Source organism: Marmota flaviventris, chromosome 3, assembly GCF_047511675.1.
Source record: "Marmota flaviventris isolate mMarFla1 chromosome 3, mMarFla1.hap1, whole genome shotgun sequence".
Taxonomy (NCBI): Eukaryota; Metazoa; Chordata; class Mammalia; order Rodentia; family Sciuridae; genus Marmota; species Marmota flaviventris.
In genome coordinates this window covers 59684799-59712234 of record NC_092500.1, presented here as the reverse complement: position 1 = coordinate 59712234, position 27436 = coordinate 59684799, and the positions used below count along the sequence as shown (strand labels likewise).

The 27436-nt window shown below is 46.0% G+C and overlaps 2 protein-coding genes across 8 annotated transcripts; one reads left to right on the top strand and one right to left on the bottom strand.

Moving 5' to 3' along the window:
* The first annotated feature begins 113 nt into the window (after positions 1–113).
* Myl6 (myosin light chain 6) lies at positions 114–3283 on the top strand. Of its 2 annotated transcripts, XM_071609781.1 has the most exons (7): positions 114–193; positions 425–452; positions 1318–1461; positions 1685–1858; positions 1953–2030; positions 2332–2376; positions 3098–3283. In XM_071609781.1, exons 1-6 carry the CDS (start codon positions 191–193, stop codon positions 2358–2360), a joined length of 456 nt encoding a protein of 151 aa, XP_071465882.1. In that variant the 5' UTR covers positions 114–190; the 3' UTR covers positions 2361–2376; positions 3098–3283. The 2 variants fall into 2 exon arrangements, with proteins under 2 accessions (XP_071465882.1, XP_027782669.1); XM_027926868.3 differs by lacking the exon at positions 2332–2376 and having other exon boundaries at positions 115–193.
* A 1405-nt stretch (positions 3284–4688) lies between these two features.
* Smarcc2 (SWI/SNF related BAF chromatin remodeling complex subunit C2) lies at positions 4689–27421 on the bottom strand. 6 transcript variants are annotated; one of them, XM_027926816.2, is made up of 29 exons: positions 27297–27421; positions 25217–25336; positions 24377–24462; positions 23850–23931; positions 23657–23749; positions 22466–22535; positions 22164–22233; positions 20188–20263; positions 19908–20039; positions 19691–19806; positions 19194–19318; positions 17215–17274; positions 17032–17069; positions 16659–16789; positions 16317–16388; positions 12947–13060; positions 12231–12384; positions 11463–11555; positions 11111–11230; positions 10957–11019; positions 10337–10595; positions 9969–10130; positions 9634–9698; positions 9298–9430; positions 9052–9218; positions 8170–8304; positions 6761–7142; positions 6018–6443; positions 4689–5461 (listed from the first exon to the last, which is right to left on the bottom strand). In XM_027926816.2, exons 1-29 carry the CDS (start codon positions 27405–27407, stop codon positions 5385–5387), a joined length of 3732 nt encoding a protein of 1243 aa, XP_027782617.1. In that variant the 5' UTR covers positions 27408–27421; the 3' UTR covers positions 4689–5384. The 6 variants fall into 6 exon arrangements, with proteins under 6 accessions (XP_027782617.1, XP_071465879.1, XP_027782623.1 ...); XM_071609778.1 differs by having other exon boundaries at positions 6360–6443; XM_027926822.2 differs by having other exon boundaries at positions 11111–11227.
* Between the last annotated feature and the right edge of the window lie 15 nt (positions 27422–27436).

Here is a 27436-nt window from a genome sequence, read left to right as displayed (position 1 = left end):
CAGAAGGGACCACAGCCGGCCCGCCCACCTCATTACAGATGCAGCATTGTCATCTGCATAAATCCGGCCCGGGGTTCCTATTGGCTGAATTCGAGGAGGGTGACGTCATTAGGACGTACTAAGACTAGGGTTGGCCTTGGAGTCGGAGCCATTACTGCAGGAAAAGGTCCCGCAGCGCTGAGCCGTCAAGATGGTGGGGCCCGAGGCCTGGGGATAAGCGGGATGTGGGGCGAGGAGGGGAGGCAGGGGTCAGGGGCAAAAGGGGCCTGAGGGCTTGAAAGGTTGGCGATGGGGTTGGAAAGTTTAGGGTCCAGTCCTGCGGGGAAGAGAGTCTCCAGCGTGAACAACAGGAGTTTGTGGGACTGGGATGTTCGCTTGTGGGACTGGAATTCAGATGCTGACCACTCCCTTCTTCTCCGAGCAGTGTGACTTCACGGAGGATCAGACCGCAGGTAGGCAGTCTCTGATCACAACTGAGGTCGCCCTTAGGGAGAGGGACACCCCCCTGGCACTTATCCTCTAACCCCAACCTGTCATCTTTCTCGCACTCCCCAGGAAAGTACCTCCTGGATTCCCTTCTCCCTTCCTCCTGCGTCCTCCATTTTCTTTTCTCATTCTTTCTTCCTTCCCCTTCCACTCTAGATCTGAGCCCCAAGCACTGGGTGAGTTTTAGGTGCTGTGGGTATGTGAAACAACTTGAGTTACCTAATGCCTGATGTATGTGAGATTTGGGGAGGGTGTATTAAGCTGTTTGTGCTCCTCTGTCCCTTAATCAGTGACTTCTGCTTCTTCTGTTGTCCTGTTGGCAACTGTCCTCCTCTCCCAGCTTGGATTTGTGAAGATTGCAAAGAGTGACCTAATATTTTTGTGAAGTTGGGGACTGGGAGAGTATGCTAAGGATTAACTGCAGCTCCACCCTCTGGAAGGTTTCTTTGTAGAGGAAGGATGGGAAGTGGCAGGCTAGAATGACCCCAGGCCACTGTTCTCACTTCCTTATAAGGTCTGGACCCAGATGGGGCGGTGGCAAATTCCTGCCCTGTGTAGTAGTAGTGAAGAGGCTGGGCCTGACCTGCTGTAGGCAGAGGGGGGTGTATATGTAATATTACCGTGCTGACAAGGTGGGGATGGGAGAAAGACTGTATTTTTAATTGGGACATTTGAGTTGGGAGAAGTAGATCGTTCTTAGCTGACTTGTGAGTGCAGCAGGGTAGTATCTGGTTTCCAGAGTGTGATCAAAGTTGACCAGGCAGCAGATCTCTGAAGTAGGATCTGAGCTGACCCCTCATTCCAAGTGCTCATGTTCATTTGAATCCTCAGAATTCAAGGAGGCCTTCCAGCTGTTTGACCGAACAGGTGATGGCAAGATCCTGTACAGCCAGTGTGGGGATGTGATGAGGGCTCTGGGCCAGAACCCCACCAACGCCGAGGTTCTCAAGGTCCTGGGGAACCCCAAGAGTGATGGTGAGCATCCTTATGAACAATTCAGTGTGGTGTAGTAGGTCCACAGTACTTCAGCTGAACTTTATTGCCATAGGACCCAGGCTCAACCAAATCTTGTCTTGATTAGTAAATCCCACAGAATTCCTCTTTGGATGGGAACTTCTGTTGTGGACCCCCATAATTCCCTCTCCTGGGGAATTTTGTGACTTCTCTGGCTGACACTTTTCCACTTCCCATATGGCAGAGATGAATGTAAAGGTGTTGGACTTTGAGCACTTCTTGCCCATGCTGCAGACTGTAGCCAAGAACAAGGACCAGGGAACCTATGAAGATTATGTTGAAGGTCTTCGGGTGTTTGACAAGGAAGGGAATGGTACTGTCATGGGCGCTGAAATCCGTCATGTCCTTGTCACACTGGGTAAGGCCCTGTGCCCTTGTCCTGGAACTAAGGTGCCACCCTGAGGTACTTCACTTCCCACCCAGATCCAAAAATGTACTTTCACCCTCTGTAGGTGAGAAGATGACAGAGGAAGAAGTGGAGATGCTGGTGGCAGGGCATGAGGACAGCAATGGTTGTATCAACTATGAAGGTGAGGGGTAAATTGGGGGCTTTCACAGTTAGCATATAGCGGGCATGTTATGGACAGCTTCTGGGGCTTTCCTTGTCCCTGGATTTGGGCTCCAAAAAGAGCCAGGAGGCAAGAGGCAGGGCCCAGCCCAGCCAGGAGTGGGGAGTTTGTGCAGGGGGCGGGGGCAGGGATAACGGGAAAGTAAGGGATAATGAAGGGCAAAGGAATGGGAAGTAAATGGAATGTCTGTTTCCCCACTGCCTGAACCCTTCACCCCATGTCTGTCTTGTCTTCACCATTTAATGTCTCTTCCTTCCTGCAGCGTTTGTGAGGCATATCCTGTCGGGGTGACGGGCCCGTGGGGCGGGTACGGCTCCTCCCAGCCTCTCCTTCTGTAGATGATCTCCCCCAGTGTTTCTTTTTCTTCCCAAACTGCTCTCTAGCCCTTGCCCTTACCCTACTACCATCTGACTTCTTTCTGGCATGTTTGTGCATGGAGCTGGCTAGGGAGGGGAGGGATTCCTCAAAGAGGAAGGCAGCTTGGGGGTATGGTACCTCCCACCTCTCTCCTAGAATGGTCTGAGATTTTGCTTATAGGGCCCTGGGTACTGGTGTCTGGGAACTCATACCAGCCTGTAGCTAATCTTGCTTTCGGGTAGTCCTTTGGCCCTGGAGCATGGAGAATTGGCATAGGTGGGTAGGCTGCCTGCCCCATTCTGTTGCTATAGCTGAACAGCCCTATCCCCATCCCTCTGCTGGGCAGCTTAGAGGTACCCTAACCCAAAACTCTATCCTCTCCTCCCTCCAGTGGCTGATAGTAGCTGTAGGTGTAGTTGAGAACCTTTCTGCCTCTGCTGTGTTCTTGCTGCTCAAGGTGGGGTGGGTGACTAACAGCTGGTGGGAGGGGAGCCAGGGCCAGAGAGAACTGGTTAGACTTAAGGTGGCTTTTCTGCAAACTGACCTCAAGGTTGGTTGCTGTGGGCATGATCCCTCTCATGCTACCTTCATGGTCTTGTAGTCTCCTGGTCCATGGTGTAACCCCTCCCCAGCCCTGTTACCTGGGCTCACCCCTCCTTTCATTTCCACAGAGCTTGTCCGGATGGTGCTGAATGGCTGAGGACATTGCTGGTATTCCCTGAGCCTGTGCCTTGCCCTGTATTTGTATGGTGACCCCGGAGGCTTCCTAGGCTCCCCTGTCAAAACACCTTTCCCACCTGGTCTTTCATGGATGATGTTTGCCATCAGCATTCACCAAATAAACCTGTTTTTTTGGCCCACATTTCAGTTCTACTTTTCTTCCTAAGCAGGGTTAAATGGGGAAAAGGTGAGATGGTGATGATTTCTGCCCTGAGACAGAGAGCCCAGAGCCCAAGAACAGTGGGCCAGAGTTTGGGGGAAAGTTGGAAAGAGCCTTGTACTGATATTGAAATGTTGCATGTTGCAAAGGCAACCCCCCCTGGGGATCAGGAAAGCCGTAGATCCCTAAATCCTTATTGGACCAAGGCCTTTTTTTTTTTCTGGCAGGGGAGGGAATCCTTCAGTTCCATCCCATATCAGGCTGAATCTTCTAGCCTTCAGGCTCCTTAAACCTATCCCCCACCCTTCCAAGCACGGAAGGCTTTTTGTGGGAGGAGCCTGGGATTGTTGACTAGAGCTAAAGCCAAGCCATGTTAGCACTTCCTGAGCCTATCCATCACACTGGGCTGGGGGCCAATAACAACAGAAGTGAGAGACTGCTTCCTCCCTAATAAGGGAAGGAATGAAGCTTCTACTTCTAAAGGATAAAGATACAAAATCTCTATGTTATGGGCATGTCCTTCCAAGTCTCAAGCAGCTATTTTTAGGGCAGGTGAGAGTCTCTGCTGCTACAGCAGTGCCCAGTCCTGACAGCTCGTCTGCCTTCAGTGGAGAACCGCACAGTGTCTGTAGGCCTTGTAGTTTGCAAAGTGCCTCTCCAGCCCCGTGAATGGTGAATGCCCCTGTGAGGGACTCTAGGAATGCTACCCCCAGCCCGATCCCCCTGCCTAACAGTCACAGGTAAGAGAACACAGAGGCATCCACAAGATGGAACTGAAAGCAAATTAATTTATAAAAAAAGAAAAAAGAAAAAAAAGAGAGAGAAAAGAAAAAAAAAAAAAAAGGGAAGAAAAGAGAAAATTTACAGAAAACTTTGAACAGAAGAAAGGTGCCAAGATGCACAGGAAGAGAAACATGGGGACATGAGGAACAAAGGGCCTGGTAGGAGGAACCAAGAACTGGTGTAGAGCCTGGAATCCCACTTGCCTCCATGTCAAGGGGCAGGGGGAGGAGGGGGCACCTGGAATGGGGAGGCACTGGAATCCAGGGAGCAAAGCCAAGCTGTGATGTTCCCAAACCTGGGTCCTCATCTGGAGAAACCCTATTAGTGAGGTCTGCCAGTCTTGGTGGGAGAGGGCAGAGTTTGGGAGTGCCCCAGCCAAGTCTTAAGAAGGAGGTGCTTAAGTGCTTTTCGAAATCTTCAGGTTTTAAAAAGTTCCCATTGTCTTACAGCTCCCCCTTCCATACCTCGTAGAAGCTTATGGATACAACTCGGAGAAGGGAGGAAGAACAGCTCCTAGCGCCCTTTCTTCTTCTCTTACCTACCACAGGAGTCCCCCCCAAAATTATTTACCCACCAAATACACATACGCTGACATCAACTAAGCAGGTGACTTTTAAAACAAACACGAAACTGACATTCAGAGGGAAAGGGATCAGTGGCTGAGTTAGGGCGGCCTAATCAGCCACACTGAGGAAGCAGGAGAGAATGGGTACGAATGATCAGGCAGTGGGTGAGGGGAGCTGACTCAGTTATTCCCAAGGGGCTTGGGGCGAAAGGTTTGGAACCTTACTCCATCCCCAGAGCTCCCCTTAGAACCATAATTTCCCTTTCTTAAAACTTACCCTCCCCCCTCAAAAAAGTGTAAAAGTTGGTTGTTTTTTAGTGAGCTAAAGGGAGCTCCAATGTGGCTTTTTAAAATCTTCCTTTTGAAGGGCTTAATTTTTTTTTTTATCTGTAAAAAAATGCAGTAGTTTTGAGGGGGGTGCACCCTTAGAAGTGGTTAAGTAGAACCTTGTATAAACACCCTCCCCCGGCCCTTCCTTCTTTGAGGGCAGCAATCCCATCCCATCCTCTCTCCCAGACATTAGAAACATCTTTTAAACAGAAGTCCTTGAATAATCCAATATAAAAGTACATGCCTCTGCTGGGCATGGAAGGGGCTGTGGAGGGGCAGGAGGAGCTTTCCTTACGTAGTGATGAACTCTCCAGCTGGGGAAGGGTCCCAGTGGGGAAGGGCTGTTCCTGGAACTGTGATCTCCGTGGGGGGCAAGGGGGAGAGATGTCTGGCTGGATCCTCACTGTGGAGGTGGTACAGGGGTGACTGTCCCTGGACTTGGGGCCGTGGGGTCTGGAGGCAGGGGAGTGCCTGGGTCTGTGGAGAAAAGGAAGAGGAATCAGTTGGGATAAGCAGTTGAGAGGGATATAGACCCAGGTTCCACATACAACCAACCAGGCAGGGCATGCAGTGGGTGGGTAGATGAATGAGGTACCCACAGTGTACAACTTCCTTTTCCCAAAACCCTCTTCTACCTCACCATTGGAAAAACTGATAATACCCTAAGTCATCTTCTTGCCCCAAAAGGAACTCTAAATGGGGCATTGAATGTGATGGGAACAAGCCAAGGGATGCTAATCATCATGCAAACAGACAGCTGTGTTTCAAGTTTACGACTGAGATGCTCTCTGCCACAGGACTCCTCCGTGACCCACCAGTGAAAGGCCCCAACGTCATCCCAGAGTTGGCAGCTGCCAGGTTGGGGAATGGTAGAGGACAGCCAGAAAGGCCCTTCCTCCTGCATTCTAATTTTACCAGAATATTCAAAAAAAGATTGTGGAAATTCTAGTACCTGACCCCTTCCGCACCAACCCTCCCTCCCTCCATGTGGACCCCTCTCCCTCACCCTTCTCCCCTCTTAGCCCCTTCTCACCTGGCAGTGGGCTGGCACTGGGCAGGAGGTTGCCCTGAACAGCTGCCACAATGGCAGGGCTCTGGGCTGCGGCGGATCCGAGCCCCGGCCCGAGAGGCAAGGAAGATGGCATGGTGGTGGTCGCCGGCAGGTTAGGATGTAGAGGGTTCGCCATGGACACAGGCAGGTTAGGTGGGGGAAGTGTGCCCGGGGCGAACGGGAGATGGTGATGATGCCCATGCAGGTTAGGAGGAGGGGGAAGGTTAATACTGATGGAGTCAGCTAGACTACCAAATGGGATGATGGATGGAGCAGGAGGAGGAGGAGGCGGCATGCCAAAAGGCAAACCCAAAGGAGCATTACCCGCCACGCCTGGGTGCCCGCTGCCTGGCACTGCCCCTGGCATCATTGAGGGAGGAGTTTGTTGGTTGGGGAACGGTGAGGGGCCTGGCAATGAAGAGAGAGGAAGGTTAGAGGAGTAAAATCTCACTCACCTATTCACTTTCACAACAAGGACACTCTAGCCACTGCTTGGTGCCACGTTCCATTTTCCTGACACTAGAATAAAGGGTAACTCTTAGAACAAAATTCCAAAGGTCTGGGTTTGGGGAGAAATGCCTGCTGGCTTAAGGACATAATAGAAGTAGGACCATCTACAGGAAAAAGCTAATCCATAATCTCTAGGCCCATCATGTCTTCCCTCTGTGGGCAACTGTAATGTTCACCTGGCTCCTGGTGAGCCAGTTCCCAAACCTACCACTTACCATGGGGTCCAGGGGGGGGTACCCCTGGTGGGACTGCCCCAGGCTGGGGGGCTCCAGTTGGTTGTGGCTGCTGTGGCCCTGCTGTTGGTCCTGCCTGCCCAATCTGTTCAGAAGGACCCAAGCTTCCAGGAGGGGCCCCACTGCCAGCAGGAGCAGGGGCCACAGAGGCTGAAGCCACAGCTAGGCCATGAACTGTGGGTGGCCCAGCAGCCCCTGAGGGGGGTATGGGCTGGGAGCCTGGAGGCAGGGTTGGTGGTGGCTGCTGCTGCTGTTGGTGCATCTGCTGGAAGTGCTGCTGCCGTGCCCTCATCTCCGCATACTTCAGCTGCTCCATGTGGAAGGCTTGTCGGTCTGCTAGGAGCTGCTGCCTCTGATACTCCAGCTGCCAGTGGCAATTCAATGTTGTTATTGGCTTTTCATATGACCCCTAGGCAAATGTCTCACCCTCTGCTTTCTCAAAGACCCCATCTCCATGCTGGTGCTTCCCCAAATCTAACCCTTGTGCTTCCTCTGTCCCTCCCCATTTCACCTCCTATAAATTCCATGACCTTTTTTGTCTCCTTGCTGCCCACATCACTTCTTACTGCATTCTAGTCACTCTGGTGGTAGCCCTGGCTCATTTCAGCTCCCAAACTTTTAACTTACTATTACCTTGATTTGGAAAATGTTTCCAGTTCTTGTCAACTGAAGTTCTTTTCTTCCTCCAAAATTGGCTAGAAACTTACTATTTTTAAGAAGCCATCCGAGCTCAATTCACTAGCCTCTGAGCTTTGACTTTATTCTGTGATTTCTCAGGCTTATATACTGTATACGAAACCTCTCAATTTGAACTGGCCAGATACTTTAAGTATTGTTAACTGTTTCAGATGTCTCCCTATCGTACATTTGATGTCTCCAACTAAAATTCTGAGGGTAGGATCCCTATCTTCTATTTCTTTTAAAGTCCTTTCAGAAACAAATTGGTTCAATAACCTGTCTGGCCCATTCCCTTTCCAAGTTCATGTTTTGAATCTGAAATCCCCAACCTCTCATCATCTCTCCAACCCATTCAATAACTTGACAAAGATTTATTGAGTCTACTATGGGGCAAACCAAACTCTGTTCTAGGACCTGGAGATGCAGTAACCAAAAAGCCTGACTGGCATCTCTGTTCCATGGAGCTGACTTTTGTAGGACCTCAGTCTACAGCTTCATGTATGAAGCCACTTTTCCTTGATTGCCTGAGACTGGCTCTCTCTGCCTTGACCTGCTGCTCTCCCTTTTGCTTTAGAGCCTTGTCATTCTCAGGCTTTCTACCCTACTGTTTCTCCTCTCCCTCTCCCTCTCTCCTCCTTTTTCTCTCTCATACCCAGTTCAGTCTCTAGATGTGGTTCCAAGCTCCTGATGACCCCCTAGGGGAGGCTACTCACTGCTTCCCGCTCCCGGTCCATTATTGTCTCCAGCTCCTCAAAGTGTCGAAGTTTGATCTCCAGTTTTTTCATCTGGGTCTCCACCAGCAGGGCCACCAAAGATTTGATCTTTCTTTCTTCAACAGCAGCCAAGTGCTAGACAAGGAGGGGTGGTATAGTATGTCAAGGGGAGAACCTAGCTGCAGACGTTTCTGGGGAGACAGGGTAGGGTGGATGCTGGTAGGTTTAAGAATGAACTTGGCTGGGCATAGTGGCATATGCCTATAATCCGAGCGACTCAGGAGGCTGAGGCAGGAAGGTCACAAGTTTAAGGCCAGCATTAGCAATTTAGTGAGACACTATCTCAAAATAAAAAATAAAATGAATTGAGTATGTAGCTTAGTGGCAAAGCACTCCTAGGTTAATCTCCAGTACCAAAACAAACAAACGAACAATCCCACCCTAATTTCTGTGGTCACAACCCAGGCTTGATTTTTTTTTTTTTTTAAAAACAGCGTGAAGAGGGGCTGGGGTTGTGGCTCAGCGGTGGAGTGATTGCATCACACGTGTGCAGCCCTGGGTTCAATTCTCAGCACCACATAAAAATAAATAAATAAAATGAAGGTATCGTGTCCAACTACAACAACAACAAAAAATAAATCTTAGGGAAAAAAAACCAGCATGAAGAAAAATAGAGTGATAAGGATAAGACAAAGTCAAATGCAGAGCTGGAAACAGGCCCAATATTAAGAGCTTTAAAATGCTTAGAGTAGAGATGACTAACTCTCAGAATAAAACGGAAAATAAAATTGTTTAAGGGATGAGCAAGGAAGGACTTCCTCTAAGCGAAATGATTAGAGAAGTGGGCCACTTCTTCTCAGGATCTTTGGGAACTGGCCTCACCTTGGCCTTCACTGCAGCGGCAGCCAGAGCAGCAGCGGCAGCAGTGGAGAGGTTACCCTCACCAATATCCCGTTCCACCTTTGTCTTCCTTTCCCCCTCCGACTCCACCACTTCCTTTAATATTTCCTCCTGTCCTTCCTTTGGTTCCTTCTCCTTCTCAGAGTCAACTGGATCAGGACAAGAACTGCGTTAGCCCTCTACCTTTACATCTTTTTGTACCCACACCCACCATTCAGGGAGGCTTACCTATCGGGTCCCCATCACTCTTCTCTGACTCCTTCTCACTGTCGCCTTCTTTTCCTTTCTCTTCATCCTTCTTGGGAGCCTCACTTGTTTTCTCCTTTGCTTCCTCCTCTACAACCCCTCCTTCTCGGGGTTCCTGACATCCCAGCAGAAGAAAAGAAAGACATAAGGAGCTGGGGAGACTAGCTCTTATACAAAGGGCCTAGACTGGGGACTGACTTTACTCCTTTTACTTCAGGGGTGATCTGGCTTTAGGAGACTACCCTTGCCACCAGCTTCCCCATCACCACCAAGCTGTGTCTGGCACCCCCTCCCAGCTCGAGGTCAATCCCTCTATACCTTGGGCTCCTTCTTTTCATCTGTGGCCTGGCCCTCTGCCCGTGCCTCATCGGTCCCGCTCTCCTCTGGGCCCAAGGGGAAAGGTAAAGAAAGGGGAGGTGTCAAAGCATGCGAATGACACTTTTCCAACAACCCTTTACCAGCCAAAATCTCAGTGAGAGGACCAGTAGTAGCCAAAGCCCCTAACGTGAAATCCTGGGGAAAATAAAAACCCCACCAATTCTCCCACTGGAATTGTGCCCTGATGCCACCGTGGAGCAGGGACAACAGAGGGATGCAAGGTGACTCTGACTCTTGGGAAAAGGGGAGAAACCTAGAAACTTGCCAGGCCTTACCAATGCGCTCAGGCTCATCGGAGGTGGTTCCTGCAATGCCACTGCTTTCCAGACCAAAAGCTGGGTCAGCCTTGCCTGTCACTTTGGCTGCTTCTTCCACTTTCCGAACATGGGCCTCCACCAAGGCTGTGGGCACCTCTTCCTTCATTTTGGAAAACTCTTCTGTAAGACCCAGAGGAGATAAGGCTGAGATGGCCCAGGTGGGCAGTTCTAGCTATCCCTATGAAAGCTTCCTCACAAGCCCAGCTTTTCTTCAAAGACCAGAATAGAGCCTAGACAGGTTCCTAAGCTGAGGCCAGCAGGGCAGCCAAACTTTTGAGGGTTTCAAAGCAAACTAAGAAGGCTGGGTCACCACCACCCCCAAATACCTAGGGCCGACTTTGCAGCTGCAGAAGCGACTCGGGGATCGACGACAGAGGCCAGAAAGGCAACCGTGCTCATAACAGGGTTGCCCGACTGACTGAAGGGGATGGGCTGGTAGGCCAGGGGGCCCAGGGAGGCCTCTGAGTCTTCCAGGTAGGGGTCTTCAATGGGAAGGCGAAGAAAATGCAAGATACATTCGTCCTGCGTACGGCTTCCCACATGCTCGGATACTTTGTTCCAGTCATCCTTGTACATTTCCAGGGCCTGGTGGTAGTGGTGGAGACACAACTCCATTTACTTAGCCACTTTCTCGAAGGTCAAAACCCCCATCCTACTAAGGGCAGCTGGCTTCAAAGCTCTCTGTGTTCTGTTTTTTGAGTACTCTGCTGGGTCCAAAGGGGATCTCCAAGTAGCACTAAGAAAGGATATAAAGTTAGTAAAATGGCTCCAATCCTTGGTCTGGAGCCATTCCTGGGCAGATGCTACGGGTAGTGGGATGCAGGGGACCAGGGCACAATTTTTCTCTGCTCACAGCAGATTCTATAAGCCCTCCTCACTCACAAGCATGACTGGCACCCCAGCCATTTTTGCTTTTGCAGAATTCTCCTTTTCTTGCCCCAATTACCTCCAGGAGTAGCAGGGTTTCCTGTTCTGTCCACTCTCGAGTAGCACTGGCTGCAGCTTTGCTCTACAGGAGAAACATGGACGGGTCAGGAGAGAGGAGCCTGGGACCTGTGGGGAGGAAAGGTCCTCTACCCCAGGTCAGCCACAACTCATACCTTGGAGGGAACATTCTTCTTTGTGTACATGTCTGTGCGCAGTCCAAAGTTCTGCATGTCTGTTGGTTTCTCTTTGCCTTTGTCAGGAAAGTTGAGCATTTGTTGGGAAGCAGAGCTCTGCTATTTGTGAAGGGGAAAGAAAGAGGTGAGTGGAGGTGACCACAGGGAGCCAAGGGCAGACAGAAAGAGAAAACAGACAGAAGGAGCTTCCTTCCCAAAGCCAGGGATGCTCTGGGTGGGACTTCCTCCCTCACTGCTGTAGCTCCTCTGCTCTCATGTCTCTTCTTCCCAGGCAGGGCCCCCCCAATAAAGGGGCAAATAAGAAGCCCAGCGGGGTCTGCACCCCACCTACCAGCTCTGGCTTGCCCTTAGCCGTCTCTGGCACCAGGTCATCCAGCTCTTTGCCCTTCCGCCCAGCCTTGGTATCAGCATCAACCTGGCGGCCCTGGGGGACAGAGCTTGGCGTCATGGAGGCTGGGCAGGAAATGGCCAGGCCAAGGCCCTGGAGGCCTCAAAACCAATGCTGGGCATTCATGGGGGCATTCATGCCACTGTTCCAAGCTCCCTCCATGATTAATTACACAGGTAGTTGGCATGATATTCACTTGAATTCACATGTACCTTTATAGGTTCTCTTAGGAGCTGGACAATTAGGTTCAAATCTTAGATTTGATACTCTGTGACCTTGGGCAAGCCACATAGCCTTTCTCCTCTTAAATTTTGTATTCGGTGAAATGGAAATGTTAAAAAAAAAATGGAGGTGGTAATAATTATGAGGCAAAAATTAAAAAAATGTGGAAAATGACAAAATTTTAAAAGTTCACACAAGTTAATTTTGAGACATTTTTCTCTATCTGCTTCATCCCCTACATTAGCCTGTCTGCTTCCTGAGGACACGAAGTGACTCTTCTCCCTCAGCAAGTCCTCATGGCCTTAAATACTGAGGCTGAGAGAAGGTGCTAAATACATGGGGCTGATTCCTGTGGCCCTGTGCATACCATGGAAAAGGAAGAAGCCTCAAAGCACTCCTGAAACATTACCCTATAAACCAGAAAAAGAAAAGTCCAAAGAGACCCAATCTTACCCACCCCTATCCTGTCCCCACAGTCCCTCACCCTACCTGTGGGGTTTTGGGCTGCAGAGGTACCAGCCCTGATGGCGTGTCAGCCAAGACATGGAAGTGAGAAGTGGGTGGAGGCCCCATTGGGGTTGGTCGACTCTCAGCATCCACCTGGTAGTTAATAAGACCCCATTGTTCTAGGAAGGCATGGACCCTATGAGAAGAAAGACAGTCAGTGTTACACAGCATAGTCAGAAAGGTACATGAGGAGGAGGCTGGAGGCCTCTCCCCGTTACCCTGTTCTTTGTTCACTCTATTCCCATCATTCACCAGTGACACCTAAGCACTCACTCTACCGTGGACCCTCCTCCATAGCAACTACCAATTAATAACTAGTAAAACTGAACCATAGGTTGGGGCTGTAGCTTAGTGGTGGAGCACTTGCCTAACATGTGCAAGGCACTGTGTTTGATCCTCAGCACTACATAAAAATAACCAAATAAAAGCATTCTGTCCATTTACAACTACAAAAACAAAAACAAAAACCAAAAAACCCCAAACCACTATCTTTCAGCTACAAACACGTTCCTTCTTTCTCCTTCTATTCTACATTTCCAATCCCTCAAGTCACTTATTCCTCTATCCTGTACTTGGTCTTTCTCTAGAGGTACTCTCCTGCTGGTTCCCCTATGTTTCTTGCAGGCATCTCTAGTTCTGCCAAGACATCCACAGGGAGACATACTCCCATACCCCTTTGCCTCAGCTGCAAGACCTACCTCATGATGGCACAGACGTCACCTGCCAGGTTCCGACGGCAGGCAGTCGAGGTGAGATATTCCTGAGGGTTCAGTCGGTAAGTGTCAATCATGAAGTTTCGATAGGCCAGGTAGCTTACAAGAGACAGAGAAAACAAGAAGAAAAATAAATGCTGGGTGAGGGCTGAAGGGTAGGAAAAATGATAAGAACTAATGACTCAGCTGAAGATGTAGTTCAGTGGTAGAATGTTTGCCTAGCATGTGTGAGGCCTTAGGTTCAATCTGCAACAAGAACAAAACTAAAGACCCATTCTGCATGAGAATGATGGAAAAGAGTAGATTTTTTGAGTCAATAAATACTGGAGTGCCAGTATTTAAAAAGTGCCTCTCCACCTCGTGTACAACCACAAGAATGGGAAGTTATATTCCATATATGTATAATACATCAAAATACATTCTACCATCAAGTATAACTAAAAAGAACAAATAAAAAAAATACTGAGTGCCTGCTATATGTTAAATGCAAGGGATTCAAACTTTTTTTTTTTTTACTTGTTCTAATTAGTTATACATGACAGCAGAATGCATTTTGATTTATTGTACATAAATGGAGCACAACTTTTCATTTCCCTGGTTGTACATGATGTGGAGTCACACCATAAGAGCAGTCATACACGTACCTAAGGTAATGATGTTCATCTCATTCTACCATTTTTCCTACCCCAGCCCTTTTTAATATTTTATTTAGAGACAGGGTCTTGCTGAGTTGCTAAGTGCCTTGCTAAATTGTGAGGCTGGCTTTGAACTTGTGATTCTCCTGTATCAATCTCCAGAGCTGCTAGTATTAAAGGCATGCTCCACCGTGCCCAGCCTTATTTACTTTTTTGTTTAGGGTACTAGGGATTGAACCTAAGAATGTTCTACAAGTGAGCTACATTCCCACACACTTGTGGTCCTCATGCTTCAGTCTCCCAAGTTGCTAGGATTACAGGAATGCACCACCACACCCAGCTACATCCTCAATCCTTTCTATTTTTTGACACAAGATTTTAATTAAGTTACCATCACATTTGGCTTTGTGGGATTTTTTTAGGTTAATGAACTATTAACTTAGTTATAATTGGGGATGTTTTACCCAACTTTTGAACAAGGAACCTAAAAGTAAGAAAAAGTGCCTTTGTTTCCAAAATCAGATGTTAAAATGAAGTTTTTATCCATGCATCCAGGTCGTCAGCATGATTTCAGAGAAAGAATTTAGGCTTTGAAGTTAGAAAGATTTACATTCAAATCCCCAATCTACTATGATGGTCTTGGCAAATTACTGCTCTTTCTTGAAACTCAGATTCCGCCGCTCTATAAAATGAAATGTCCACTGAGGATTAAAGAGGTCTGTAAAGTACTAGTATAGTGTCTGATATATTGTAGGAGCTCAAAAATTAGTAGCTGTTATAAGGTACAGTGTAAAGTTTGAGAATAAAACCAGACTAAAGGATACGGATTCCGGTTTTACTGACTGTGAACTTACCTGCAAGTGACGTAGATATTTATACCCTAGTTTCCTAATCTGTAAACTGGAGGTAATAACAGTAACCACCTCTGAGGTTAATGTAAAGATTAAATTAGCTGCATGTGGTGGCACACACCTGTAACCAAAGCATCTTGAGAAGCTGAAACAGAAAGATCGTGAGTTTAAAGCCAGCCTCAGCAATGGCAAGGCACTAAGCAACTCAGTAAGACACTGTCTCTAAATAAAATACAAAAATAGGACTGACCGGGCACAGTGGCTCTGTAATCCCAGAGGTTTGGGAGGCTGAGACAGGAGAATCGTGAGTTCAAAGCCAGCCTCAGAAATTGCACCAAGACGCTAATTAGCAACTCAGTGAGACCCTGTTTCTAAATAAAATACAAATTAGGGCTGGGGATGTGACTCAGTGGCCAAGTGCCCCAAGTTCAATCCTGGGACCAAGAAAAAAAAAAAGATTAAATTAATGGCTGGGTGCAGTGTAGTATGCCTATAATCCAGCAACTCAGGAGGCTTAGGCAGAAGGATCAAAAGTTAGAAATCAGCCTGGGAAAATTAGTGACACTCATCTCAAAATACAGAAAGCCTTTAAGAGGGACTGAGGATAGCCAGGCATGATGGCACACACCTGTAATCCCAGCAATTTGGGAGGCTGAGATAGGAGGCTGGCAAGTTCAAAGTCAGCCTCAGCAATTTAGTGAGGCCCCAGGCAACTTAAAGAGACCCTGTCTCAAAATAAAAAGGGCTGGGGATATGGCTCAGCAGTTAAACACCCCTGGGTTCAATTCATGGTACCAAAAAAAAAAAAAGGCTAAGGATGTAGCTCAGTGGTAGAGTGCTTATCTAGCAAGCACAAGGCCCTGGGTTCTATCCCCAATATCTTACAAAAAGGAAAAAAATGGTTGTTTGTGGTGCACACCTGTGATCCCAGTGACTCAGGAGGCTGAGGCAGGAGGACCACAAGTTGGAGGCCAGACCCCGCCTCCAAGTTAGGTGTGGTAATGCATACCTGTAATCCCAGCGATTTGGGAGGTTGAGGTAGGAGGATTACAGGTTCAAAGACAGCCTGGGCAATTTAGCAAGACACTTTCTTAAAAAATAAAAAGGGCTAGAGATGTGGGCCAGTGGTAGATCCCCTGGCTCTCATCCACCTCATCATATATCTATTCTGAAGTATCCACAACCTCGGAAGATTGCCAAATCTCATCTAAAGCCAGTTTGACATAGCCAAACCTTAAAGGAGATAAATCCTCCTGAGCCCCAAGCCTGTACTTTACATATTTCTCTCTCAGAGAGCACTCTTCATCTCTTAATTCACAGATTGGTCTTCCCTTGGTTCCTTCTCTTGTTTTTCCTAGCAAAATATACTCTCATATGGGCTGGGGCTACAGCTCAGTGGTGGAGGGCCTGCCTTGCATGCGTGAGGCACTGGGTTCGATTCCTCAGAACCACACAAAAATAAATAAATAAAGATATTGTGTCCATCTACAACTGAAAAAAAAAAAAACTATTCTCAGAGACAGCCTGATAATAAACATTTACCCTTTAGTCAAAGCTATTGCCTATGCTACGGTTATACATAATTTTTGGATTTAAAAGCTCTGTACCCTGTACAGAATTTGAAGCACTGGAACAGGCATTTGTTTTACACAGAAGAATACACTTTAAAATCCATCATCCTTAGGTAAACCCTTCTAAAGAACATGCATCTAAGTGCTGGGCTACAGCAGGTATCATGTTTTCATAAGCTTAGCACAATGCCTGAGGTAGATGAAGTTCAAGAAAAGTTTGCTTAACTGAACAGTCTGGATAAGGAAGGATGAATGGGGATAGGAAGAAGAAAAAAATCATGAGTTGAAATTTCCTTACATCTCTGGAGTCTTGGACTTATTCTTGCCGTTAAAGAACTCAGGGAGAGCCCTCCGCTCAATGGCATGAACACTGCAAGAGAAGGCAAAATAGATTCAGAAGGTGCCGGGGGAAGGGAGAAAAGTCCAAAAAGGAGGAAAAGTCTACAAGGTGGGGAGGCAAACAGTTCAAAACTAGGAAGAAATGAGAAACTTGAGAATTTTCAAGAAACCAGGAGCTTTTCTAAAACTGAAGCACACCCTGGTCTATCTCACGGAAGAAAATATTTGTTTGGATAAGGCAGGGGGAAAAAACAACCCACTGACCCCTGGAAGAAGGAAAATAAGAACCTAATGATAATACCTGTTGTAATCAAACCAGGCAGCATAGCTAGGAATGATGATGTGGTGGGTCTGCTCAGTCACATTGTCCTCATGCAGGTCTGGATTCTTGGTCTGCTCCCCCTTGTTCCCCGTACTGCTTTCATCCTCATCCTATGAGTATGGAGGCTGCTGGACACAGCATTCCCACTTCCCCCCAGCAACCCTTTGCTGTTCCCACAGCCCAGGAATGTGGACACTGAGAATGGGTGATAGGTTGAGCATAATGGGCCCCAGGACATGGAAGGGGTAAGAGTTTTGAGCAACAGCTAGGATTAGTCTATGGTGGTAGAAGGAACTTATAATCACAAATCAGAATCACATAGAGAGGTAGGGCCTCTCTAAACTGGCTCCACCTTGCCCGTGGTCTCCATGCCTTCATCCTCCTGCTCATCTGAAAGAGAAAGAGAGCAAGATGTAAGGCTGGAGCCTACTAAGGGGCAGGAGGGTCCTAATGGAAAACCTTGTCAGGTTAGGGGAAGGTGGCAGCTGAGCCCTACTGGAGCCTCATGCCTGCCTTGCTGTAGCTCCCATCTTACCTAGGTCAGTCATGGTGCCTCCTTTGACTGGGGCTGACTCCGAGTCCTTCTTAGTATTGACTGCCAGAAGAAAAAATCATTTTATCAGACACTGCCAAAACCAATATCTTATCCTCCACTGTTAATAGTTCTAGAGATCTCACTTTCTCTTAATAATTTTCTCCATTTGATCACAAAATATACTAACGCCCTCTGGTTACAATCAATCTAGAGCTTGAAACTCACTTGCTACTTTACTCATGTCTTCAACCAAAAATTCAATTAACTTCTTTATCTATGTATACGTAAAAGTCATTCTTGTCTTTGATAGATCCTTATCTCCATCACTTATATATCTATAAACTCACTTTTGTTTTTTTTTCTTTGGTACCAGGGATTGAACTCAGGGGCACTTAACCACTAAGCCATATCCTCAGCCCTATTTTGTATTTTATTTGGAGACAGGGTCTCATTGAGTTGCTTACCACCTTGCTTTTGCTGAGGCTGGCTTTGAACTCGTGATCCTCCTGCCTCAGCCTCCTGAGCCTGTGGGATTATAGGCACATATCACCCTGCACCCGGCTAAACTCACTTACTCTTAATGGACTGAGACAGAGTCTGAACAAAGTCACTTTGTAGGGGAGTAAGTGGTTAGATCTTAAAACTTTTTTTTCTCACCTTTCTTTTTGTTTAATTTCTTTTTTTTTTTTGTGGTGCTAGGAACTGAACTCAAGGTCTTGCACATGCTAGGCAAACACTACCACTAAACCTTATCCCCTGCCTACTAATTGTGATCCTGTGATCTTGACTATCCCCGCTCTATTTTTTTTGGTTCAGGGGATTGAACCCAGCCTCATGCGTGATAGGAACATGCTCTACCACTGAGATACACCCCCAGCCAGACCTCAAACATTTCTGAAAGCAGAGGAGTTTCATAAACTAAATTTATAGACAAAATCTTGGGACAAAACATAGATACAGAGGTGAGTTGATCTGAGGAGGGAAGAAGTGGGGAATACTTCTCTCTCAGCAACTTTCCAAACTCTATCCCTCAGATATATTTCTGGAATACTTGGGGCTAGTCTATGGAATACAGATTATAAACCAGTATTATAGAGCAATGGTATCCAAAGTTGGATTCTCCAGTAGGACACAAAAGATGATCCACTTTAGGATCACCTATAGGAAGAAACTATTAGAACTTGTCTTTACCTTTGTTTTTATTATCCTTTACATTTTTCCATTTTTTAAAAAAATTATTTTAGTTGTAGATAGACACAATACCTTTTTTTTTTTTTTATAGAGGGTTTTTTTTTAAGAGAGAGAGAGAGAGAGAGAATTTTAATATTTATTTTTCGGCAGACACAACATCTTTGTTTGTATGTAGTGCTGAGGATCGAACTCAGGCCGCACGCATGCCAGGCGAGCGCGCTACCGCTTGAGCCACATCCCCAGCCCCTTTATTTTCTTTACCTTATTTTATTTTTTTATGTGGTACCAAGGATTGAACCCAGTGCCTCACTTGTGTGAGGCAAGCGCTCCACCACTGAGCTACAACCCTAGTCCCCACTTTTCCATTTTTCAAGATAATATTTGCATGTGTTTTATAATGATTCCAAAGTAGTGGCTTAATAGTACATGTAAGGGCTAGTGATGTAGCTCAGCACTACAGTATATGCCTAGCACATGTGAGGCCCTGGATTTGATCCTCATGATTGCACCAAAAAAAGAGAGAGTTTGTGTGTGTGTGTGTATGTGTGTGTGTGTGTATTTGGAGACAGCTATTACTAGGCACAAAACAAGTCCACAACCAGATATGAATGTGAAGTGAGAGGATTTTCCATGGTAATGATAACAATTTCAATAACCAGCTAGATTGAAGGGAAAGCAACTTGTAGACTTGGAGCTAAACCTGGGAAATCAGCCCGCTCAGGAGTTTGGCACTGGAGTGGTAGGATAGGGAGTAGGTATGGGTCCCAGGAGCTTGGCTTGGCCTGTACCTGTTTTGGGCAGGGTCACTTCTTCTACATTGGGGACTGGAGAGGGCTCATCCATGTCCTTTGTCAGGTCTTCTTGCTCTTCCTCTCTGTGGCCACGCTTTGACTTAGTGTAAGGTGTTGAGGGACTGAGAATGAAAGAAAATACCTGGTCATCCTTGCACAAAGTGCCCCTGAAAATTGGGGCTCAAGTGAAGGGAAACTAGAGAGAATCCCAAGGGTAGAGCTGAGCACAAACAGAAATCAGTAACTGCAGAGTGATGGGAGATGGCAAAGCCTTTTTATTTGGTGATTAAGACCTCTTTTAAACTTACTGGTGGCTGGGACTAGAACTAACAACTGGGCCCCTAAAAATCTCATCTATTTCTTTCAGTACAGCTGTAGTGTTATGGCATACACAGGTCAGGGCCCAGGGATTATAGAAAGGGATTTATCCATTTTTCCTTTGACATGGTGTGGAAAGAACAGTGAAAGTGGCAGCAGGTTAGGGGTCGGCATACCCTTTCTTAGCATTTTTCTTCTTAGCTTCTGGGGTTGGTGAAGGAGAGGGGGAGCGCTTTCTCTTCTTATAATTCCCTCCTTTCTTGTCCCTTCGATCTGAATCTGGGCTATTCACCTGAAGGACAAAGAATTGAGACAAATGTCAGTCTATAATCCTCAGTGAAGATTTGTTTTGAGACTTAGGCTAAGGGCTCCTGGAAAGAATAGAATTTTCACCTCATCTGTCAATGTCTTAGCTGAAATTTTCTTCCGGCGAGAGACAGGGTTTTTGTCATCATTTACTTCATAATCTTCCTCATTCATCCATTCATTGAAGGAGTCTGTGTCTAGGATCCATTTAGCATGAACCTAAAGTACAAAAGCAGACTCTGTTGGAGACAGCCTAGAAGTCACAGCTCTATCTAGCGACCCTTAAGAGCACAGAGCCCTCACTTTACCTCCAGAGTGGTCTGGTCCTAGCATTTTTCCTGGGGTAGGGGGTATAAGAAAAACTCACCTTCCTAGGTTTCTCGGGAGTTGGGGCATCTTCCACAGATGCTTCAATTTCACTGGCTGGGATCCATGTGTCATAACTGCCGGGAAAAATTGAGTGTGAAGTACAATCAATGGAATGGAGTTGTAAAATAGAAAAGTGCAGATTTTTATATTTTTCAAAAAAGTATTGGGTTGTTGGCTTTTTTTGGATACAATTATTTCACAATTAATGTTGGGATTCTTTTCACTATAAAGTAATAGAAGCATACTGTAAAACATTTAAAAAATAGACAACGATGTTTGAGATGATGGATATGCTAATGATCCTAATTTGATCTGTGTACACTGTATATGTATGTCAAAATAACACATTGTGGCCAGGTGGGGTGGTGCATACCTATAATCCCAGCTACTTAGGAGGCTGAGGTAGGAAGATTACAAGTTTGAGGCCAGTCTGGATGAATGTCTCAAAATAAAATAAAATAAAATTTTATTGTATTCTATGCTATTTCATTCTATCTTTACAAGAGGCTCTTTACCACTGACCTATACCCCGCAACCCTTTTTTTATATTTTATTTAGAGACAGGGTCTCGCTGAGTTGCTAAGTGCCTCACTAAGTTGTTGAGGCTGGTTTTGAATTCCCGATCCTCCTGCCTTGGCCTCCCGAGCTGCTAAGATTACAGGTGTGTGCCCACCATGCCTGGCATCCCCAGCCCTTTTTATTTTTTGATTCAGGGACTCAGTAAATTACCCAGCCTGGCCTTGAACTTGGAACCCTCCTACCTCAACCTCCTAAGCACCTGGGATTATAGGTTTGTACCACTGGGCCTGACTCAAAAAATATATTTTTTAAAGGGCTGTGGTGTAAATCAATGGCAGATTGCTAGCATGTGTCAGCCAGTACTGCAAAACAACAATTACAACAAAAAAACTCTGTATGCCATGGACATGTACAATTGTAATTTATCAACTAAAAGTAGACTTAAAAAATTGAATGATCTGGGTATGGTGGTGTATGCCTATAATCCCAGCAACTTGGAAGGCTGAGGCAGTAGGACTGCAAATTTGAGGCCAGTATCAGTAACTTAGCAAGACCCTAAGCAACTCAGTAAGACTCTGTTTCAAAATAAAAAATAAAAAGGGTTGGAGATGTTTCTCAGTGCTTAAGTGTCCCAGAGTTCAATTCCAGGTACCAAATTAAAACAAAAACAAACAAAAAGAATCAACCTAATATAACTACTCTTGACACTCACTATACATATTTTTCCTGGAAACACTTTTCTGTACCAATTTGGTTTTACACAATTGTATCATGGTAGATATTATTTTGATGCAGTTCCTTTGTAATCCTGGGGATAGAACTCAGACCTCATGAGCTATATAAAATCAGCCCCTAGATTTATTTATTTATTATAAGATGGGGTCTTGCTGTGGGGCTTTATGAACTCATGGGTTCAAATAATTCCCTTGCCTTAGCCTCCAGAGTAGCTGGGACTATAAGTCCACACCATTGTGCCTGACTTACATGCTACTTTTTGCCATTATTTTCATCTATAAATTATCCATATTATTTTATATCACCTTAAAGGCCATATAATAGCCCACTGAGTAGATATACAAATTTGTTAAAACATTTTCCTATTGTCAGATTATTTTAACACTTATCAGAAATTATACTGGGGAACTGGGGGTATAGTTCAGTGGTATGGAATTTGCTTAGCTGTTTCCAGAACTCAAGTAAAGAAAACCATCCAAAATACACACACACACAGATAATCATTTCACACATAAAGCTCAAATCCTTTTAGCCTAAGCCTTGTCCAATAAGTCTAAATCTCCCACAAAACAGAGGACTCACATATTAGGTTGGAGAACAAATTAAGTTACCTAAAAATAACCTCCAAAGAGTGCTTTTTTCGCTCTTCAATATGTTCTAGGACTTCTGGTTCTGGCTCTGGCTCTTGTACTTAAACCTGCCCCAGGAACCCATCCTCACCTGTCAGGATAGTAGCCCCAGTGCAGAAGAACCTGCTTATCCCTCTTCATGACTGGTCGTACCCATTCCTCTGGGGATAGAGAGAGAAAAGGGAGACAAGTAAGCTAAAGGGGAACACAAAAAGTAACTCTGGAAAAAGTCTAACTGAGCACTCTCCAGTTGCAGCAGGGGACTTGGTAATAGGAACTTAAGATAGGAAGATTCAGGGCTGAAAAGAGAGAGAAGCCTAGGTGCTACATGGTGATCCTTCACCTCCTAGTACAAGCTGTCCACTGCAGAGGCCAGTAAAACCCAGGTCTTACCTTCTTCTAGGTTCCCTGGGACGGGATACACAACATGGGAGGCATTGTTCTTATCCTCAGTGACTGTTCCCTGAATGGCATAAGGAGAAGCAGATCAATACAGTCCTATTTGAATTAATCTTTAGTGTAAATAAACCAATTTAAGATGTAACCATAGATGTGTCTGCTTAATACTCTGCTTAGAGTGGTATTAAAGTTAGTTCCTAGCACACACCAGTTGAGGGGCAGAGGAAAACACCTGGGATTATGGTTAAAGGAGAAAAATTTAAAAAATATTGCTACAAAAAATACCAATACAGGGTTGGGGCTATAGCTCTGTGGCAGAGAGCTTGCGTAGCACGCGTGAGGCACTGGATTCACTTCTCAACACCACATAAAAATAAACAAATAAAATAAAGGCATTCTGTAAATCAACAACTACAAAAAAATGTTTTAAAAAATACCAATACAAAAAAGTATTGCTATAGATAATCCTCTGAATAGATAATCCACACCGGGGAAATTTTTAAGTTGACTAAATGTTCATATTAATGGCATCTGCTTGTTATTATTTAGTTCTAAAGAACAGAGATTTCATTTGTATGAAATCAGGCAATCTCTAGTTTAGTGGAAGTGGATATTTCTTCCCCCAGGCCAATTCAGTCTCTAGGAACAGTGATCAAAAGTGTCAGCATTGGGAAATGGGAGAAACAGGAATAAAAGGCTCAATACTTTTTTTTTTTTTTCTTCTAGTACTAGGAATTGAACCCAGGGCCTCATGAATGCTAGGCAAGAACTCTTAACACTGAATTACATCCCCAGCCCAAGCTCAATGCTTTAACTCTAGTCTTTGCCAAGTAGAGAAATCCACCTATGTAGTAGAAAGTGGTATTTAAGTGTTGCTTTTTTTTTGACAATTAAAAAGTATTTTTAATTAACATTACTTCCTACGATTTCTTTCTTTATTTTTGATTTGTTCTTTTTAGTTATATATGACAGTAGAATGTATTTTGACATATTGTAGATGGAATATAACTTTCCATTTTTGTGGTTGTACATGATGCAGAGTTATACTGGTAGTGTATCATATAAGAACATAGAAAAGTTATGTCCGAGTCATTCTACTGTCTTTTTTGGAGCTGCTTCTTGATATGGAAAATAGTAGGAAAAGAGTCATGGAATTTCTGAAACCTCTCCTGACCTGCCACTCACCTGGTGTCTCTTGATAATGTCCTTTAATTTCCCCAGCAATTTAGGCTCAATTTCTGGGCACAGAAAAATGTTAGGTCGAGACAGGCAATTATTCTGTGGGATGAAGAAATAGATGAGATGAGGTTATGCGGAAGGAGTCCTTTGGATTCTCACTGAGGGAAGATGATGCATGGGGAAGGTTCGTGAGTATTACCTGTACCAAAGACTTCTCAATGGTCATGAACATTTCTACATTGCGGTCCATGCGTGATGGATTCTGGAAATCGTAACGCCGCCTTGTGAAGAGACAATAATCTAGTGAGTGATATAGCTCATGTCTGGGGATAAGGTGAGGGTATGTAACTCCTTAACATGGGAAATTAGGAGGTACTCTTGGTCACAGATGTTGCCAAAAGAACCCGAGATCTGGGATTCCTGATCTCAACTCCATAAATCCTTCTATACTTAGTCTAAAAGAGTGAAGAAAAGCTTGAGATACCAACCTAAGAATCTCTCTTTCTCTATAACATACATGCTGAGATACACACATAGACACACCCACATTCACTCTTGGAATCTCTTTTTGCTCTGGCTCCCAACTATTTTTCTGACTGATCTAACAAAATAAGAGACACACAGCATTTCTACCTATGTTCCCCCACCCCAGAAAGACCCCAGGGAATTGAAATAGGAGTTTCTCTTTAATCTAAATATAAGAAGCATAGAGATAAGGCATCTTACCATCCCTGGTCACTCTTGAATTTGTAGGCAGCTGCAAGTATGTGGCATAAGGAGCCTCCTGCTTTGAAATCTAGGAAACATTTGATCTATAAAATCCAGACAGGGAAGAAGTATATGAGAGTTAAATTGTAAATTCTCTTTATCACTTAAAAATCCTTTCTCAAAATCCCATGTTGAGGGCTGAGGTTGTGGCTCAATGGTGGAGCACCTGCCTAGTACATGTGAGGTACTGGGTTCAATTATTTTTATGTCAGTACCACATAAAAAATAAAATAAAGGTATGGTGTCACCATGTGGACACCATCAACAACTAAAAAATATTTTAAAAAATTCATGTTGAACTGATCTCCCTCTTAAAGCTGGAATTATTTAACCCTTGAGACAATATAAAGGGTTATATGGCCTAGAAGAGAAAGAAACCAATGTATACAAAGCACCAACTTGTGCCAACCACTTTACTGGGTTACCTCATTTACTATTGCAGAAATCCTATAAGTAAGTATATTAATTCCATCTAGAGATGAAGGAACCAAGACACACAAAGGTTGCTCAAGATCACTGAGCCATCAAATGGCAAAGCCAAGATTTGAACACAAACCTGTGCAAATTTCAATCTTAAACCCTTTTAACTATATCAAGAGATGCAAGGTAACTTGTTACACAACTATTACTAAGGGAATGGTAAACTGGGGACAAGGACAAACCACCATACCCTGACCAAGGATAGAGACTGTAATAGGTAACAACCCCAATTTTAAAAATAATGAAAATTTCAAATATTTTTACAAATACAATTCCCTCTCCTATTTGGAGGGCTGATCTCCTTGTTTTTGCACTCACCGGCAGTTTAGTGAGCGGTGCATTGCTGACATGTTTGCCAAAAACTTCTTCCTGAAATTGTAGCAACTGTACGACCAGACTAGACAGGGACTTGTTAGTAGGTGGTTCAGCTTGTATATACTGGGAAAAGGCAGAGAAAGGAAAGAAAAATAGACCCAGATAATGGTTTATCATCTCCCATATTTCTTCCCCAGGGGCTCTGGAAGACTCTGGGGCATAGAAAATGGTGTCTTTCTCTTCCAAAGAATATGGTAGAAAGGAGACCCTAGAAACCTTTAACCAGAAAACTGGATTCTGCTGCTACTAGCCTAGGCTGCCAGGATTGGATGCTGACAGTAAGGAAAGCGTCCTACTCTTCCTCAGCTACACCCTGAAATTGGAGTTGCAGGATCCTGTTATCTTGGCATCTGATCTCCAGCCAACAGCACAGAGGGTTGTAAAATTCTAAAACTATTAAGTTCAGGCCAGAGAAGCAACACCCCTTAGATGCTCTAAGTGAGGACAACAGTGTATTTCTTAGGGGAACTTTGAGAATGCAACAATTACCCTTACCATGTAGTCTAAAGAAAAAGAAGCAAGGAAGTAAGGTAGGTCAAGCTGAGTGAGCTTGTGCATTCTGCTTCTGCTAGACCTGGGCATGAATGTCTTCCTAGGCCCTCCTAGCTGGGAAGGACTATCTACTCCCAAGCCTGATGAGGAGATGTCTATCCTGAGGAAGCTATATCCAAGACAAGCAACCTTGGGCCTTCTTAAAAACTTCCCTATCATACTACATAGCATCCTAGCCTTCTGTTCTAATTTAAAACTCAGGAGACTTTCTCTTTACCTATTGACCCTTGTTTCCACTGAGAAAAGGACACCTCTCAGTGGGAGGTATAAAAAGATCTGTAAAGGGAAAGGTAAATGACAAAGAGCTAAAAGCATGAAAGATGAACCAGGTCACAAGCTTTCAATCCCCCCAGGGCTGAGTCTAAACCCCTAGACTGATTGATCTCCCTTCAAAAGGTTAAAGGTTTCAGAAGTCTGGGAACTAGAGCCTCACATTGGGGTACAGACAAGCCACAGCCTGGCAGCTGTTTGTCAGGATTCTGACTCCAGCGAAACCTGGAGGGATATCAGGGGCAGGCTCATAACCAGGATTAGTGTGGAGTTCTCCTAAATCACCCATCACACTTCTGACAGGCAACAAAGCTGGGCAGTAAGAATTGGGGAGCTGAAAAAAGCTAGGAAAAAGAACCCATAACTGGGGACAGTGAGAAGGAAGACAGGCAGGCCATCTACAGAAAAAATCGGGCTTAGACACAAAGAAGGCATCAGGAAGAGGCCTGGTAGAAGACAGGTAAGGTTTCTTAAGCTTTTTTTTTTGTTCACTACTTCATTATCCCCAGTTATGGGGTGGGGGCTGGAGATATAAAGCTTATCTGTGCCTCTGGACCCTAAACCCAAAGCAATGCAAATCTAGGCTGCCGGTGACTTCTTTGTGAAGCCTAGGACTGGTCTTAGAAGGGACCACTGCCCAGAAACTCGGTACCCCTCCCCCTGGGAGGTTTTGTTGCCCTTTAGATGGAGGCGAGGTGGGTGATGATCCATGGAGACAGGTGATACCCGGGTAGAGACCCTTTCGGCCTGCTCTGTGGCTGTTTACCCTCCTGCTTTCATCATCTCTCTCAGAACATACACAAAGCACCAGGGAGGCCTAAGCCCCGCTGGTACCTGGCTCCGTAGGGAGCCCTGGCGGGCGCAGTGGCGGGTACACTGGAGAGGAGGGGGAAGGCGCCCATTCGGCACCTCGTCCACCCCCGGCCCGCAGTCTCTCTCGGGAAAGCCGTGAAGGCGATGGCTTAAGGGAGGGTGGGCTGCAGGCATCCGACAGTGGAGAAAAACAGGGACAGAGGGCACAGCGGTGGGGGCGGGGGTGGGGGCGGGGAGGGGCGCGGGCGCGCCAGAGGACACGCTGGGGGCTGCCAGGGAGGCCGCTGGGAGGGGCCGGGGCGGCTGGAGGGTGGGCAGGACCCCGGGGAGCCGCGGGCCGCGCTCCCTTTGTCCCGCCCCCGGCCCTCGCGCGGCCCTGCCCGCGTACCTTCTTGTAGTTCTTGCCGAGCCAGAGCCGCACGTTGTCGAACTGGGTCACAGTGTCCGCGGCCTCGTAGTACTTCACGTTGGGGCCGCCGTCCTTCTTCCGCACCGCCATCTTCTCGGGCTCGGGCCCCGCCGCCGCCG